Source organism: Bufo bufo, chromosome 1 (genome assembly GCF_905171765.1).
Source record: "Bufo bufo chromosome 1, aBufBuf1.1, whole genome shotgun sequence".
NCBI classification, from domain to species: Eukaryota; Metazoa; Chordata; class Amphibia; order Anura; family Bufonidae; genus Bufo; species Bufo bufo.
The window spans coordinates 55,114,229-55,128,340 of record NC_053389.1 but is presented as its reverse complement, the minus strand read 5'-3'; the positions used below and the strand labels follow the sequence as shown (position 1 = coordinate 55,128,340).

At 43.6% G+C, this 14,112-nt stretch overlaps 1 protein-coding gene across 1 annotated transcript in view; it reads left to right on the top strand.

Moving 5' to 3' along the window:
- Positions 1-14,112, top strand: part of LIG1 (DNA ligase 1) — a 105,429-nt gene that overhangs the window by 72,252 nt on the left and 19,065 nt on the right. Inside the window, exons 12-20 of the mRNA XM_040424329.1 lie at positions 1,083-1,255; positions 1,943-2,109; positions 3,987-4,063; positions 5,366-5,457; positions 9,077-9,176; positions 10,207-10,292; positions 10,373-10,488; positions 11,009-11,104; positions 12,843-12,953. Coding sequence (XP_040280263.1) covers positions 1,083-1,255; positions 1,943-2,109; positions 3,987-4,063; positions 5,366-5,457; positions 9,077-9,176; positions 10,207-10,292; positions 10,373-10,488; positions 11,009-11,104; positions 12,843-12,953 — 1,018 coding nt within the window. The remainder of the gene's footprint in view (positions 1-1,082; positions 1,256-1,942; positions 2,110-3,986; positions 4,064-5,365; positions 5,458-9,076; positions 9,177-10,206; positions 10,293-10,372; positions 10,489-11,008; positions 11,105-12,842; positions 12,954-14,112) is intronic.

The window sequence follows — 14,112 nt, the reverse complement described above, 5'->3', positions numbered from 1 at the left end:
GATACACAGCTCAGCAGACAGTATCACACAGGATAGGATTAGATACACAGCTCAGCAGACAGTATCACATAGGATAGGATTAGATACACAGCTCAGCAGACAGTATCACATAGGATAGGATTAGATGCACAGCTCAGCAGACAGTATCACACAGGATAGGATTAGATGCACAGCTCAGCAGACAGTATCACACAGGATAAGGTTAGATACACAGCTCAGCAGACAATATCACACAGGATAAGGTTAGATACACAGCTCAGCAGACAGTATCACATAGGATAGGATTAGATGCACAGCTCAGCAGACAGTGGGGTGCTGTAGAGGTCACTGTTATGGGGGAAACTGTCGACACACAAACTTTAAATGAAATACCGTAGATTAAATATACCCGTGCGAAGCCGGGTCCTTCAGCTAGTGGATAACAATAAATTAGGAAGTGCCTTGTATTAACTTTCTCTACATGATAAATGCCACCTACTGAAGTGAGACAAGCCCTTTTAAGGCTAAAATTAATTAGGTCACAAAGGGGTTAAAAATGCAATTGTGTCCCCTGAGTTGTGCGCCAACAAGATTCACTGCAGACACACACTAAAAATCTACAATAAAAAAAAATTAATGACTGTATGGGCCAGTTCACATGACTGATTTAGAAAAACACACTTAAAAAATTGGCACGGAATTCATTTAAAAAAAAAAAAATTTTTTTAGTGTAAGTGTTTTTTCATGTTTTTTTTTTTTTAAACCAATGGGTTTAATACAAAGCTGAATTTTCAGCCTGAGGTTTTTAAAGCAGATCTGCTTCCTATTCATTTCAATGGGAGACTGCGCTTATTCTGCCCCAATACAGAGCACACTTCTTTTTTACACGTGTGGGAAAAAAAAAAGTGCTGCTTCCCAATGGGAGGCTGTTTTGAAGCATTTTGAGGCAGAAACGTTCCAAAATCAGCATCAAAAAACTCTGGTGGTTGATTAAATGTGTGACCTTTTTTTTTTTATCCAGAACTCCTACAAGCTCTTCAATCACTTAGGAGCAGTTGTTGGTTCCACCTCTCTTCAAATTTTTCATTTATTTGTTGTTTTAGCTTAAAGAACATAGAAACGCTGAGTAATTTCCTGCGATCTGTCATCTGTTTGTCTCCGGGGGAGCTTCTGCCATGTATCTATCTCTGTCTGAACCGCCTGGGTCCTGCCTATGAAGGTCTTGAGCTTGGCATTGGAGAAACCATATTAATGAAAGCTGTTGCACAAGCCACAGGTAAATGAAACGCTAAGCAAATACAAGGGAAAAGTGCAATTTCCTAGCACCAAGTTGGCATTATATACAGAAATAGTTTCTTAAAGGGGTTTTTATGGGTAATAGCTTTTTAGGATAGGTCATCAATATCAGGTTGGTAAGCGTCCGACAGCCGGCACTCGCACCCATCAGCTGTTTGCAGTTGCTCTGAAAGTGGTGGCGGACGCACTGTGCATGCGCTGCCGCCTTCCATTAGGAGCGGTTGCTGGTTATGCGCGGTGTGCTCCCATTTATTTCTTTGGGGAGAGCACTTTGTGGTGGCCAGACCGGAGTCCTCCGGCCACCACTTTGTCCGCTCCGTTCTTGATCCAGCGGTGGGACCCGCACCTATCGGACAATGGGGTATATCCTAGCAATATGCCCCACATTGTCTCAGATGAGAATACCACTTTCCAGGGGTACTCAACCTGCAGCCCTCCAGCTGTTGCAAAGCTATAACTCCCAGCATGCCGTAATAGCTGTAGGCTGCCCAGGCATGCTGGGAATTGTAGTTTTGCCGCAGGTTGGGCATCCTGATCCTTGTGTCTCCCCCCACATTCATCTGATTACCTGTTTGAGTTCCAAGGTTTTACTGTGTATTTTACATGTATGTCTTATCTGTGTTCTCCTACTTCATGGCTATTGAAATTGTTTATCTTCTTTTCTCAGGTCGACAATTAGACAAAATTAAGGCTGAAGCTCAGGAGAAGGGTGACCTAGGACTTGTTGCAGAGAGCAGCCGTGGTAATCAGCGCACCATGTTCACACCTCCCAAGCTCACAGTCCCCGGTGTTTTTAACAAGCTGAAAGAGATAGCCAGGATGTCTGGTAATGCTGTAAGTGATGATAAACAATTGTTTCCTTCCTTAGAACCCAAATCCTTTTGCAGTAAGTTTTACCCTATTCCGCTTTACGTGGGCCGACACAGCAGACAATTATCGGGAAGTGAGAGCTGTATTTACCTGCAGCGATCGCCTCCTCTGTATGGGGTCGAGGAATCGCTGCTATATCACTCATCTCCATACAGAATCATTGTTTCTGGGCAGCAGATCCCTGTTTAGGGTCCTTTCACACGTCCGCAATTTTGTTGCGGAACGAAATTGCGGACCCATTCATTTGTATGGGGCCGCACGATGTGCTGCCCGGATCCGGAAATGCGGACCCGCATTTCCGGGTCCTTAATTCCGATCCCGAAAAAAAAAATAGAACATGTCCTATTCTTGTCCGCAATTGCGGACAAGATTAGGCATTTTCTATTAAGTGCCGGCGATGTGCCGTCCGCAAAATGCGGAACGCACATTGCCGGTGTCCGTGTTTTGTGGATCCGCAAAACACACACGGACGTGTGAATGGACCCTAAGACCGCACGATCTGCTGCCCAGAAACGACAATTTAGGTGAGGTCGGTGATGCTCTCACCTGATGAACGAACATCGGGCGATCAGCTGCACCCTTAGGCCCCTTGCAGACGAGTGTGTGTTACGCTCCCAGCCTGACCTCCCATCACTGCCGGGGTCACATAGCATTATATTGATTTATAATGCTATGTAACCCTTACAGTTCTGGAATGTATTGGATAATCTAATGCATTCCAGAACTGTAAGGGTTACATAGCATCATAAATCGGTAAAATGCTATGGAGGCCGGAAGCTGCAATGCGGACTCGCAGCGTGACACGCGCTCGTCTGCAAGGGGCCTTACACAGGACAATTATTGAGAACAAGCATTCGCGATAATCGCCTTGATCATTGGCCTGCATCAAAGAAAGCTTTGATTTAGGTTATTTAATCGCTAAGATCCTGCTGTCTATATAACTCTTTAGATGTCACAGCCGCAATAGAATTTTACACGGTTTGGAGGTGCCCCCATGTCTGCCATAGGTGAAATCCTATTAGACTATACCAGTGGAATGGCCCAATAGATTGTATGCAAGTAATGCACTTACAAGAAAAAAAAAGTGATCATAAAATTACAGGTACCCCAACATGGTGCTATTGGAAATTACAACATGTCTTGTAAAAACACCCCCTAGGCTGTTACAGTTAAAGAAAGATTAAAACATTATGGCTGTATACAACAATAGAAATGAAAAAAATAATTTGCTTTGTTCCTGGAGAGAAGGAAAGATTCTCACTACAACAACCTGGTGTCGGCAGGGATGAAGCACACATGCCTGGAGGTTGACCCCACTATTTATCTCTGGCCATACACAGAGATAAATCATTACACCAACAGATTATCTGACCAATCATTACACACACACAGATCTTTTGTTATACACACCAACTATTGGTCTGATTGGACGGATATTGGTCCGATAATCTGTTGGTGTAATACAGGCCTAAATCTGGCTATTCATCTCAGTGTATGGAGACCTCTCAATAGTGGCTTCCTCTCCCTCTTCTTACTAAGAACACATGCTTGCCTGGCTGAGCACAAGGGGATTGGCAGTGATGGCAGCCATCTTACGTCTAGGGCCAGCCTTAGGGCTGTATTACGCCAACAGATTATCGGACCAATATCTGTCCAATCAGACCAATAGTTGGTGTGTGTGTAAACAGTCATCTGACCAATGATTGAGAAAATCTGTTGGTGTAATACAGCCCTTGGTCTTTCAATTAATTCACAAATAAAATGGCTTCCTCCTGAGTACAGCCGCACGCACTCTGTTAAAAACTTTACTCGCTTTACGTTCTGTCTCCATTTTATTGCAGGCTACGAATAAGAAGATTGAGATCATTAAGGGCTTGTTTGTTGCGTGCAAGCATTCTGAAGCGCGATACATAGCTAGGTATGATATTTCCGTAAGATCCACTTTAAATGTCCCACATATTTGGATATCCCACAAATTAAAATAAAAAAATCTCTGGACTAAGGCTACTTTCACTCTAGCGTTTTTGCTGGATCCGGCAAGGTTCAGCAAAAACGCTTCCGTTACTGACAATACAACCGTCTGCCTCCATTATGAACGGATCCGGTTGTATTATCTGTAACATAGCCAAGACGGATCCGTCATGAACTCCATTGAAAGTCAACGGGGGACGGATCTATTTTCTCTTGTCAGATTGTCTCAGAGAAAACGGATCCGTCCCCATTAACTTGCATTGGGGGGTCGTGCCGGATCCGTCTTGCTCCGCATCCCAGGACAGAAAGCAAAATACAACATGTTGAAGTTTGTTCTCCGGTATGGGAACGCAACTAAACGGAACGGATTGCATTTTGGAGCATTCTGTTCAGTTCAGGTTTGTCCCCATTGACAATGAATGGGGACAAAACTGAAGCATTTTTTCCGGTATTGAGCCTCTATGATGGAACTCGGTACTGGAAAACTAAAACGTTAGTGTGAAAGTAGCCTAATGCACACCATTATTTTAACAGCGGCTCTCCATTTTAATTGATAGCTTTTTCTTAACTCGCATTTTCTGGAGGGGACACTTTCCCTTTCAGTGGGTGGGCAGCAGCTCTTGTCGCCCCCTTCTTCCCCTGCATAGAATATAGTCCCTCACACACAGCACCAGATTTGAGAGATAAATGGCATGCAATGCAATTTCCTGCAATTGACCATTCACACAACCGTAGTATATTTCTGTCCGCATCCATTCTGCAATTTTGTGGCTTGAATGTGGACCCATTCATTTCAATGGGGCCGCTAAAGATGCGGACAGCACACCGTGTCCATTCCGTGGCCCCACAAAAAAAGATAGAACATGTCCTATTCTTGCCCGTAATTGGAGGAGGATGTTCCGTTCTGCAAAATGTGGAAGGCACACAGTCGGTGTCTGTTTTGCAGATCGGCAAAAACACTCACAGTTCTGTGAATGAGCACTTACTATGAGGTGATTACTGTCAGAAGGAAGAGAGCAGGGAAGCTACTGAGCATGTCAGTCCACCGCTAAATGCAGGAAAGGTGGACCAGAAGTATAACCAGCAGGGGGTGCTACCAGAGAGAAAAAATGTCATGTATATTCCAACAAAACTTCATTTCACATTCCCCTATTAATTGCATAGTAATGTTTTATATAGAATAAACTCCTTTGAATTAATATTTAGCTTTTTTGCTCCTTTTTATGGATTTTCTCATGTGTTTATCTAGAGCTCTAGGAGGAAAACTTCGAATAGGACTGGCAGAGCTGTCCGTTCTCTCAGCGATTGCCCAAGCTGTTACCTTAACACCACCGGATCAATGTGAGTATTGGCGTTAATAAATCCTGTTTCATAAGTTTTACTGCATTTTTTTTTTAATTTTTTTTTTTTAAATCATCAACATTAACTGAGCTAAGTGACCGACCAGAGAGTTGTACGGTACACTGCTCGCTGGATGTAGTTTTGTAGCATCTGAAGAGTCTCATAAGGAACACAGCACTATTAAAGTTCTGTATTATTATTTTATACACAGTTTTTGAGATGAACAGCATGTCTGAGAAACCAATCACCGACAATTATCAGGAACAAACTCTGAGTTCCCAGTAATTGCCTGACCATTGGCCGAGGTAATAGCTGCGCTCACACCTCTCTTTATGGGAATAAAGAGTCTGTACTGTGACCATCTGTCCTGTACTGATTCATTGTTTCCCAGCAGCACATCCCGGTTTATCCTGATTTTATGTGCTGCATAAATGATTGCTCTGTATGTCATACTTTACCTTCAGGCAACGCACCGGGTCTCGCACTACCTAGAACAGGGGTCAGCAACCTTCGGCACTCCAGCTGCTGTGAAGCTACAATTCCCAGCATGCTCCATTCATTTCTATGGGAGTTCAGAGAAGGGAAAGTATGCATTCTGGGAGTTGTAGTTTCACAACAGCTGGAGTGCCGGAGGTTGCCTTCCCCTGACCTAGAGACACACTCAGATATGTAGGTTCTGGTATCTGTTTTGTCAAGGGTAATACACACTGAGAGCGGCACTGCGCCAGATATAGAAAAATAGCAAAAAAATTGCAAAGCTTAAAAAAGCAAAAAAAAGACAAAGAAGGGCGCACGCCTCCAAAGAGGCAGAATCCAAGTCCTCACCAATTCCTAGATGAGCACAGTGAAGGCAGCACTCCAAAAATAATCAAAGTTTTATTCACCCAATGTTTCGTCATGGATTATGTCTGTGTGTATTATACAATTATTGGAGAAAAATACACCCTCCTTAAATTCTATAGGCCCCACCATACACATTAGATTATGGTTATCCAGACCCACCGACTATCTGATTTCTGGGGGGCTTCCTGACTCCTCCCTAACAGATGATGTCAGAGGAAGAAGCGTTGGGCAAGTTGAATTTCAATGCCCAATCTTTTTGTTCTGGCAGAGGAAAATCACAGAAAAAAAATGCACTAACACAATAGATGCAAACATTATATATGGACTAAGCCCTCACTCCGATATAATCTGAGACTCTCAGCCAATATATTTTGATCAAAACACATCTGTGCCCGCCTACCCGCGCCAAGGTGGTCTTAAGTTTAGAGCAGGACCTGCCTTACTATCTATGCCGAGGATAAAGAGCCACCAGAATCGTCTGCCAGTGGCTTTCTCCCATTTAGCCATTGGAATCGCACTAATTCCTGGCTGAGCAGAGCATACCAGTGTGTTGGGGAACCAGATGTCGGCATTCAACCAACAGCTGGTGTATGTGCACCGTATGGTTTTTATTGGGCCCAGTCAACCATTGTGTGGACTTCAACAAAGAAACACCAGAGATTTCATTATGTAGTCATGTTTTGCCAAAAAGTAAACCAAGATTTAGGAACCCTGTGTAAATAAAAATAAAAAAAGCGAGCTTTTGGCATCTTAGTATTCTGGATTGCTCATACATGTCGTAAAAAAGCCATGAAAATGAGATCTTCATCCATGACCTGGGAAGCAGTTGTCGCTGGTCATCAGTTTGGGAAGGGTTATCAGACATCTCCAAACAATTTGAAACTCCCCATTCTACAGTGAGACTCTTTAGGCAGTGGGATATTTTAAGGGCTTTTAATTGGCTCAGAGCATCTCCAAAACGGCAGGTCTCTTGGCGTGTGCAGTGGTTAGTAGTTACTACATGGTTAAAGGAAGGACAACTCGTAAACCTCTGTCTTGGTCATGGATGCCCAAGATTGTTGCATTGGAAAAGACTAGCGCGTCTTGTCCAGTCCCAACGAAGAGCTGGCCATGATAAAGGTGTCGGAACAAACTGCTGTGGAGCTGCAGACCAGCCAGAGCACCCATGCTGATCTTTTTCTATTACCGAAGGCACCCACATTGGCCACTTGGATCATGAACCAAAAAAGGTGGTCTAGCCTGTTCAATTATGTTTTTTTTTCTCCCCATGATGCGCTATAGGAAGAAGACGAGTTGAAGGAGGCAGGGTGGTGATCTGCTTGGAAACTATGATGGTTTCTTGCAGTCCTGTGGATGTTACTTTGACATATAATACCTACCTAAACATTGTACTCCCTTTAGGAAAACTAGAAGAATGGTCAGAACTCTGGAAACTGAAATTTAATGTGGATAAGTGCAAGATAATGCACCTGGGGCGTAAAAACCCAAGGGCAGAATATAGAATATTTGACACAGTCCTGACCTCAGTATCTGAGGAAAGGGATTTAGGAGTAATTATTTCAGAAGACTTAACGGTGGGAAGACAATGTAATAGAGCAGTACGAAATGCCAGCAGAATGCTTGGATGTATAGGGAGAGGTATAAGCAGTAGAAAGAGTGAAGTGCTTATGCCGCTGTACAGAGCACTAGTGAGACCTCACTTGGAGTATTGTGCGCAGTACTGGAGGCCATATCTCCAGAAGGATATAGATACTCTAGAGAGAGTTCAGAGAAGAGCTACTAAACTAGTACATGGATTGCAGGATAAAACTTACCAGGAAAGGTTAAAGGACCTTAATATGTATAGCTTGGAAGAAAGACAAGACAGAGGGGATATGATAGAAACTTTTAAATACATAAAGGGAATCAACTCGGTAAAGGAGGAGAGAATATTTAAAAGAAGAAAAACTACCACAAGAGGCCACAGTTTTAAATTAGAGGGGCAAAGGTTTAAAAGTAATATCAGGAAGTATTACTTTACTGAGAGAGTAGTGGATGCATGGAATAGCCTTCCTGCAGAAGTGGTAGCTGCAAATACAGTGAAGGGGTTTAAGCATGCATGGGATAGGCATAAGGCCATCCTTCATATAAGATAGGGCCAGGGACTATTCATAGGATTCAGATATATTGGGCAGACTAGATGGGCCAAATGGTTCTTATCTGCCGACACATTCTATGTTTCTATGTTAATAGCAGTGCACTCTTCCAGGAGGTTAATGTCCCAGTGACCACACTGCAAAAATTGTTCAGGAACGGTTTGAGGAACATGACAAATAGTTGACTTGGCCTCTAGATTTCCCAGATCTCAGTCTGATTGAGCATCTGTGGGTTGTGTCAGATCAATGGAGAGACTGCCTTTCAAGTTACAGGCCGGTATTCTAGCCTGGAGCATGTGTCACCTTTCATTCGGAAAGGTAATAAAAGCTAGGTCAGTGGCGGTCTGTTAGAACAGGGTGACCTGGAACTCGGCCCCCTATTACCATAGATGAGTAGGCGTCCTGCCACTCCATTCAGAGTCACTGCTACTGAGCTTCAAACTGGAATACCCCTTTAAAGGATCTGCAGGTAACTTTTTTTGTTTCTAGATTTCTCTGCAGTCTTATGGAGTCCATGCCTCGTATAGTCACACGGGGACTTAAAGAATATTAACATGAATGACTGATATATACTTATCGAAATCTACATTTCTATATCATTAAAAGCATTTTTAAGTTCAGTTTTGTTTTTTTCTCTTCAGCATCACCAGATGCGGTATTAGATGCTTCAAAGGGTATGAGTACAGATGCCAAAAAAGCTTGGATTGAAGAGAATGCCTTGATCTTGAAGCAGACATACTGGTGAGATTCTTCCGCATGTTGCACTTATAATGTAAAGCGAACTGAAATGTAAAATCTTATCGTACTAGTACCATTTTATATTTTTATGTCATTAATGGGGTTGTCCCATGAAAGCAACATATGCCCTATCCACTTACTGGTATCTCCTATTCACAGGATGGAAGATAAGTGTCTGGCGGGTTTTCCAATGGCATGAGCCCCCGCCAACTGTTGGAATGGGGACCCGTGTTCCGCATTTAAATGGAACAGCAGACTCTTGTGCTGGAGCTGCTGCCGTGTTTGGCTCACTGAGCATTGTGTAGTCCGGGTACAGTTGTGTCCGCGTCTCACATGAGAGCGGGACTAAGAATTAAAACACAAAGTGGGAATGGGATTTATCACACGTTGATCTCCAAACTTGCAACTTTTAGCATTTTTACACCACTCCAGTTTTGAAAAGTAGATGGAAAAGTCAGCCTGGTTAGAACCCAGATTTATCACTGGGACTTTTTTTTTTTTTTTTAAATAGTCGGGTAAGAAGTCCCAAAGCCACTCCAGTAGATGGGTGGTGGAGAAAACTGGAGTAGCATTTCTAGACCAAAGTGTGAAGTTTAGGCCTCATGCACACAACCGTGCCCGTATCGTGATCTACAAAATACAGACACCTTCCATGTGCAATCCACATTTCTGGCTCTCATCGCTAGAAATTACTATACAAGAATAAGGACATGTTCTATAATTTGAAGAATGGACATTATTTTTTTTGGAGGTTTTTTTGTGTGGACCCATAGAAATGACGGGGTCTGTGTGGAGTCTGCGAAAAATCTGGATGGGACACGGATGCAAAATACAGTCGTGTAAATGAAGCCTTAAAGATGAGCCAAATAAAAAAAATATATAAAAAAGTGAGGCATTTGATTTGGCACAAATTCTGCCCGCACTCTTGATAAATCCCCCCCAGAGTAAGTTGTAAAAAGTTGCACAACTTTCAATTCTAAAGTGATTAATCTTCATCAAGGTAATTCTGTATTATTATTTTTTTCTTACAAAGTGAATTACCAAACTATGATTTGGTTATTCCCGCCGTCCTGAAGCATGGAATCAAAGAACTTCCTCAACACTGTAAACTCACTCCAGGTAATAATTATTTTTTTGTAATTCATTTTGTTCTATTCAGTGGGGGAATTGCTGAAGCATCACTATTCATTTTCTTTCAGGGGTCCCCTTAAAGCCGATGTTGGCACACCCCACCAAGGGTGTTGGCGAAGTATTGAAAAGGTTTGATGAAGCTGCTTTTACCTGTGAATATAAGTACGATGGAGAGCGCGCCCAGGTATCCGTATAATCGGTTAATAAGAGCTAGCCGCATGTTAAAGGGGTTGGCCGAGATTTTGATATTGATGGCCTATCCTCCGAATAGGTCATCAGTATCTGATCAGTGGGGGTCTGACTCCTGGCAGCTCCACCGATCAGCTATGTGAAGATGCAGCAGTACTCCGGAGAGCGTTGCTGCCTCCTCATTGTCTACCAAGCACATAGTATAGTGGTCATGCTTGGTATTGCAGCTGAGGCTCATTCATTTGGATGGAAATGAGCTGCGTCCGATAAACGTGACATCACTGGCCTAGGAAGAAGCCGCAGCACTCGCTGGAGCTCCACTGCCTCTTCAAACAGCGGATCAGTGGGCGTGCAAGGAGTTGGACACCCACAGATAAGATATTGGTGACATATGATAAGTCTTCAATATAAAAATACAGGAAAACCCCTTTAAGTGTACTTTTCAGAGCCACTACACATATTGTTATGCAGAGAGTAGCAGGCATAAACACCCATGTACATTTTTCCTTTCCTAGATACATATACTGGAGAATGGAGAAGTTCATGTCTACAGCAGGAACCAAGAAAATAATACTACAAAATATCCTGATATAATTGCCAGGATCCCGCAGGTAATCTTCTGGAAAAATGAGGGCTTAATATCTCTTTTCCATCTGTTTGTCTCTCTTACCCTTCATTACTGCAGTCTCATTTTCTAAATTACTTTGCTGCAAGATATTCCCTTTACTGCGCTATAATGGTGCCCCCTGATGTTCACGTCGTCCTGCTCAGCTGATTGAGAATGGTCGCACATGCTCCGTTCCATACTTCATCTGCCACCAGCTGTACCTCCTTTTAGAAGGCCCGATTGAGGTTCTTGACAGCTGCAAGCTGCGGTTTTGTGTCCGGTTTGCAAAATGGAACAAACTGAATCTGGCATGAAAATCAGTGTAAGTCAATGGTGCCGGACCCGTTTTTTGTTAGTGAAAGAACCAGATCCGGCGCCCATTTACTTACAATGATTTTCATACCGGATCCGGTTTGTTCAGTTTAGATTTAATACAACCGGATCCAGCCAAAATGGATGCATCCGGATGTATTAAATGAAACTGATCCGTTTAATTCAGGTTTAGAGATCCTCTGCCGGATCTCAAAACTGGAAAGCCACATCGCAAGTGTGAAACATGCCTAGGGCCTCATGCACACGACCGTCGTTTTGGTCCGCATCCGAGCTGCAGTATTTGCAGCTTGGATGCGGACCCGTTCACTTCAATGGGGCCGCAAAAGATGCGGACAGCACTCTGTGTGCTTTCTGCATCCGTTGCTCCGCTCCGTGGTCCGCAAAAAAAATAATATAACCTGTCCTATTCTTGTCCGTTTTGCGGACAAGAATAGGCAGTTATATTATAGGCTGTCCGCAAATTGCGGAACGCACGACGACGCCATCAGTGTTTTGCGGATCCGCAATTTGAGGACCGCAAAGCACACAACGGTCGTGTGCATGAGGCCCCTAAGTCTGATTTTTCATATTTTTTTTTTACATAAATCTAAGGATAACCCACTTAATCAGAGAGCGGCTGTCTTACAACGATTCATTAAGATGCCTGCAGGGTCCAGCCATGCCAGGCGGACACTTAAGCACTAATTTGCTGTACCCTTCAGCGACTGAAAAGTTCTAGCAGCCGACAGAGAGCCCTGCGGTCTTTCTCGCAGACATCTGTATCGTGTAGCAAGCATCACCGCATCAAAGACTTCCTGCTGGATTCGGATATCATAACAGAATAGCATCGGGCTCCGTCCTTTGCTGGAACTTTCAGAAATAATATAAAAATGTCCTCCTGCAACCCATCCTAGAATATGCCTGGGACAGGTTTCCACCACTTGCAGGGCTGTTTAGAGGGGTGCTCCGGCACCTGCCTTCACTTCACACTGCTGAGCCGTGCTTTCAGGCTGCTCTACCTGAGAGCATATCCTGTGCACGATCTGTTGTACAGTAGGAACTATTCTGCAATAGAAGGCAATAATGCGATACTGTGTGCGATAAGCTGCTGTTGCTGAGTAGTCTGACAGGAACAGGGAGGAGGGATGCTTTCCTGTCAGGCTGTTCAGCCATGACAGCCTCTCACACACAGGATTGCATCATTGCTATCTATTGTAGAGCGGAGTTCCAAAAGACAAGGCTCATATATTGGCTTCATCATAGACGTAGAAGTGTGACTGCCATAATGCGGTTCTTTATTTCATATAATGGTGATAGTGAAGACTTTTAAATAATAATTATAAAAAAAGGGAGAGAACCTTATTTTTTCCACCAGTTACTTTTATTTCATGTTCATTATGGTCTTATTTTTAATATATTTTCAACGCCAGGTGAAGAAGGATACAGTGAAGTCCTGTATATTTGACTCGGAAGCTGTTGCATGGGACCCTCAGAAAAAGCAAATCCAGCCGTTCCAAGTTCTAACTACACGGAAAAGAAAGGTGTGTGTGTGTGTGAATATTTGAGGGAGATTATATTTCATACAAATTGTATCATACTGATGCATAATCCAAGGCCTACTGTGTGCATAGAAAATGACAGCAAGATCCATTTGTATCCCTTTTAAAGGGGTTTTGGGAGTTTGTTATTCCCTATCCACATGATCCGGGATAAAACGGAGGTCCCATTCCACTGTCCTGAAGGAGCAGCAGGTCGATCATGCACCCTGACGCTTCATTCATTCGCCATGGGTTCTCAGGATTGTGAGGGTCCCAGCGGTCAGACCCCCACCAACTAGTTACTTATTTCCTAGCCTGTGAAAGCTTAGAATAGCCCCTTTTAATGTCCAATTAAAGCTGGCTATACACTTTCAATGACTGTTGGCCAAACCATACACATGCATGCTCGGTTTGGCCAAGTGTGCGTGTGTTTACAATAGGGTAAGGGTAATAAGATGCTTCCAGATACTTCTGGTGGCAGCCTATCTCCCTTCAGAACGAAGGTTCTCAGGCATGTTTAAATTCATGGGGAAGACCCTGGACATGCAGAGCAAATCGGCCAAATATTTCATACACATTAGGGTGCATTCATACGACCGTAAGTGTTCTGCGGTCCGCTAATTGCAGATATACCGACCGTGTGCATTTCGCATTTTGTGGACCGCACATCGCTTTATAGAGCCTATTGAAAAGGACATGCTGTATATTTTTTGCTGGGCCGCAGAACGGAACCACGGATGAAATGAATGGGCCCGCGGAGCAGATGTAGATCCATTCATATGGTCGTGTGAATGCTCCCTTAGGCTGGGTTCACACTTGAGCGTTTTACAGCGCGTTCAAACGCGCTGTAAAACGCTCAACACATGAAAACCAATGCTTCCCTATGGCCCTGGTTCTCACTTGAGCGTTTTACAGCGCTGAAAAACGCGCTGTAAAACGCCCTACGCTCAAACAAGTACTTGAGCTTCTTTGGGGCGTTTTGACGCGCGTTTGTGGCCATAGGACATTGCAGTCAATCACACAAACGCGCGTCAAACGCGCGTTTACTATTGCAAAAAACGCTTGTCAAAAACGCGCGTTAAACGCGCATATCAAAGACGCTCAGGTCTGAACCCAGCCTTAGATGGAACGGTGGTCACCGTGAAATCGGAGGTTCATCCAA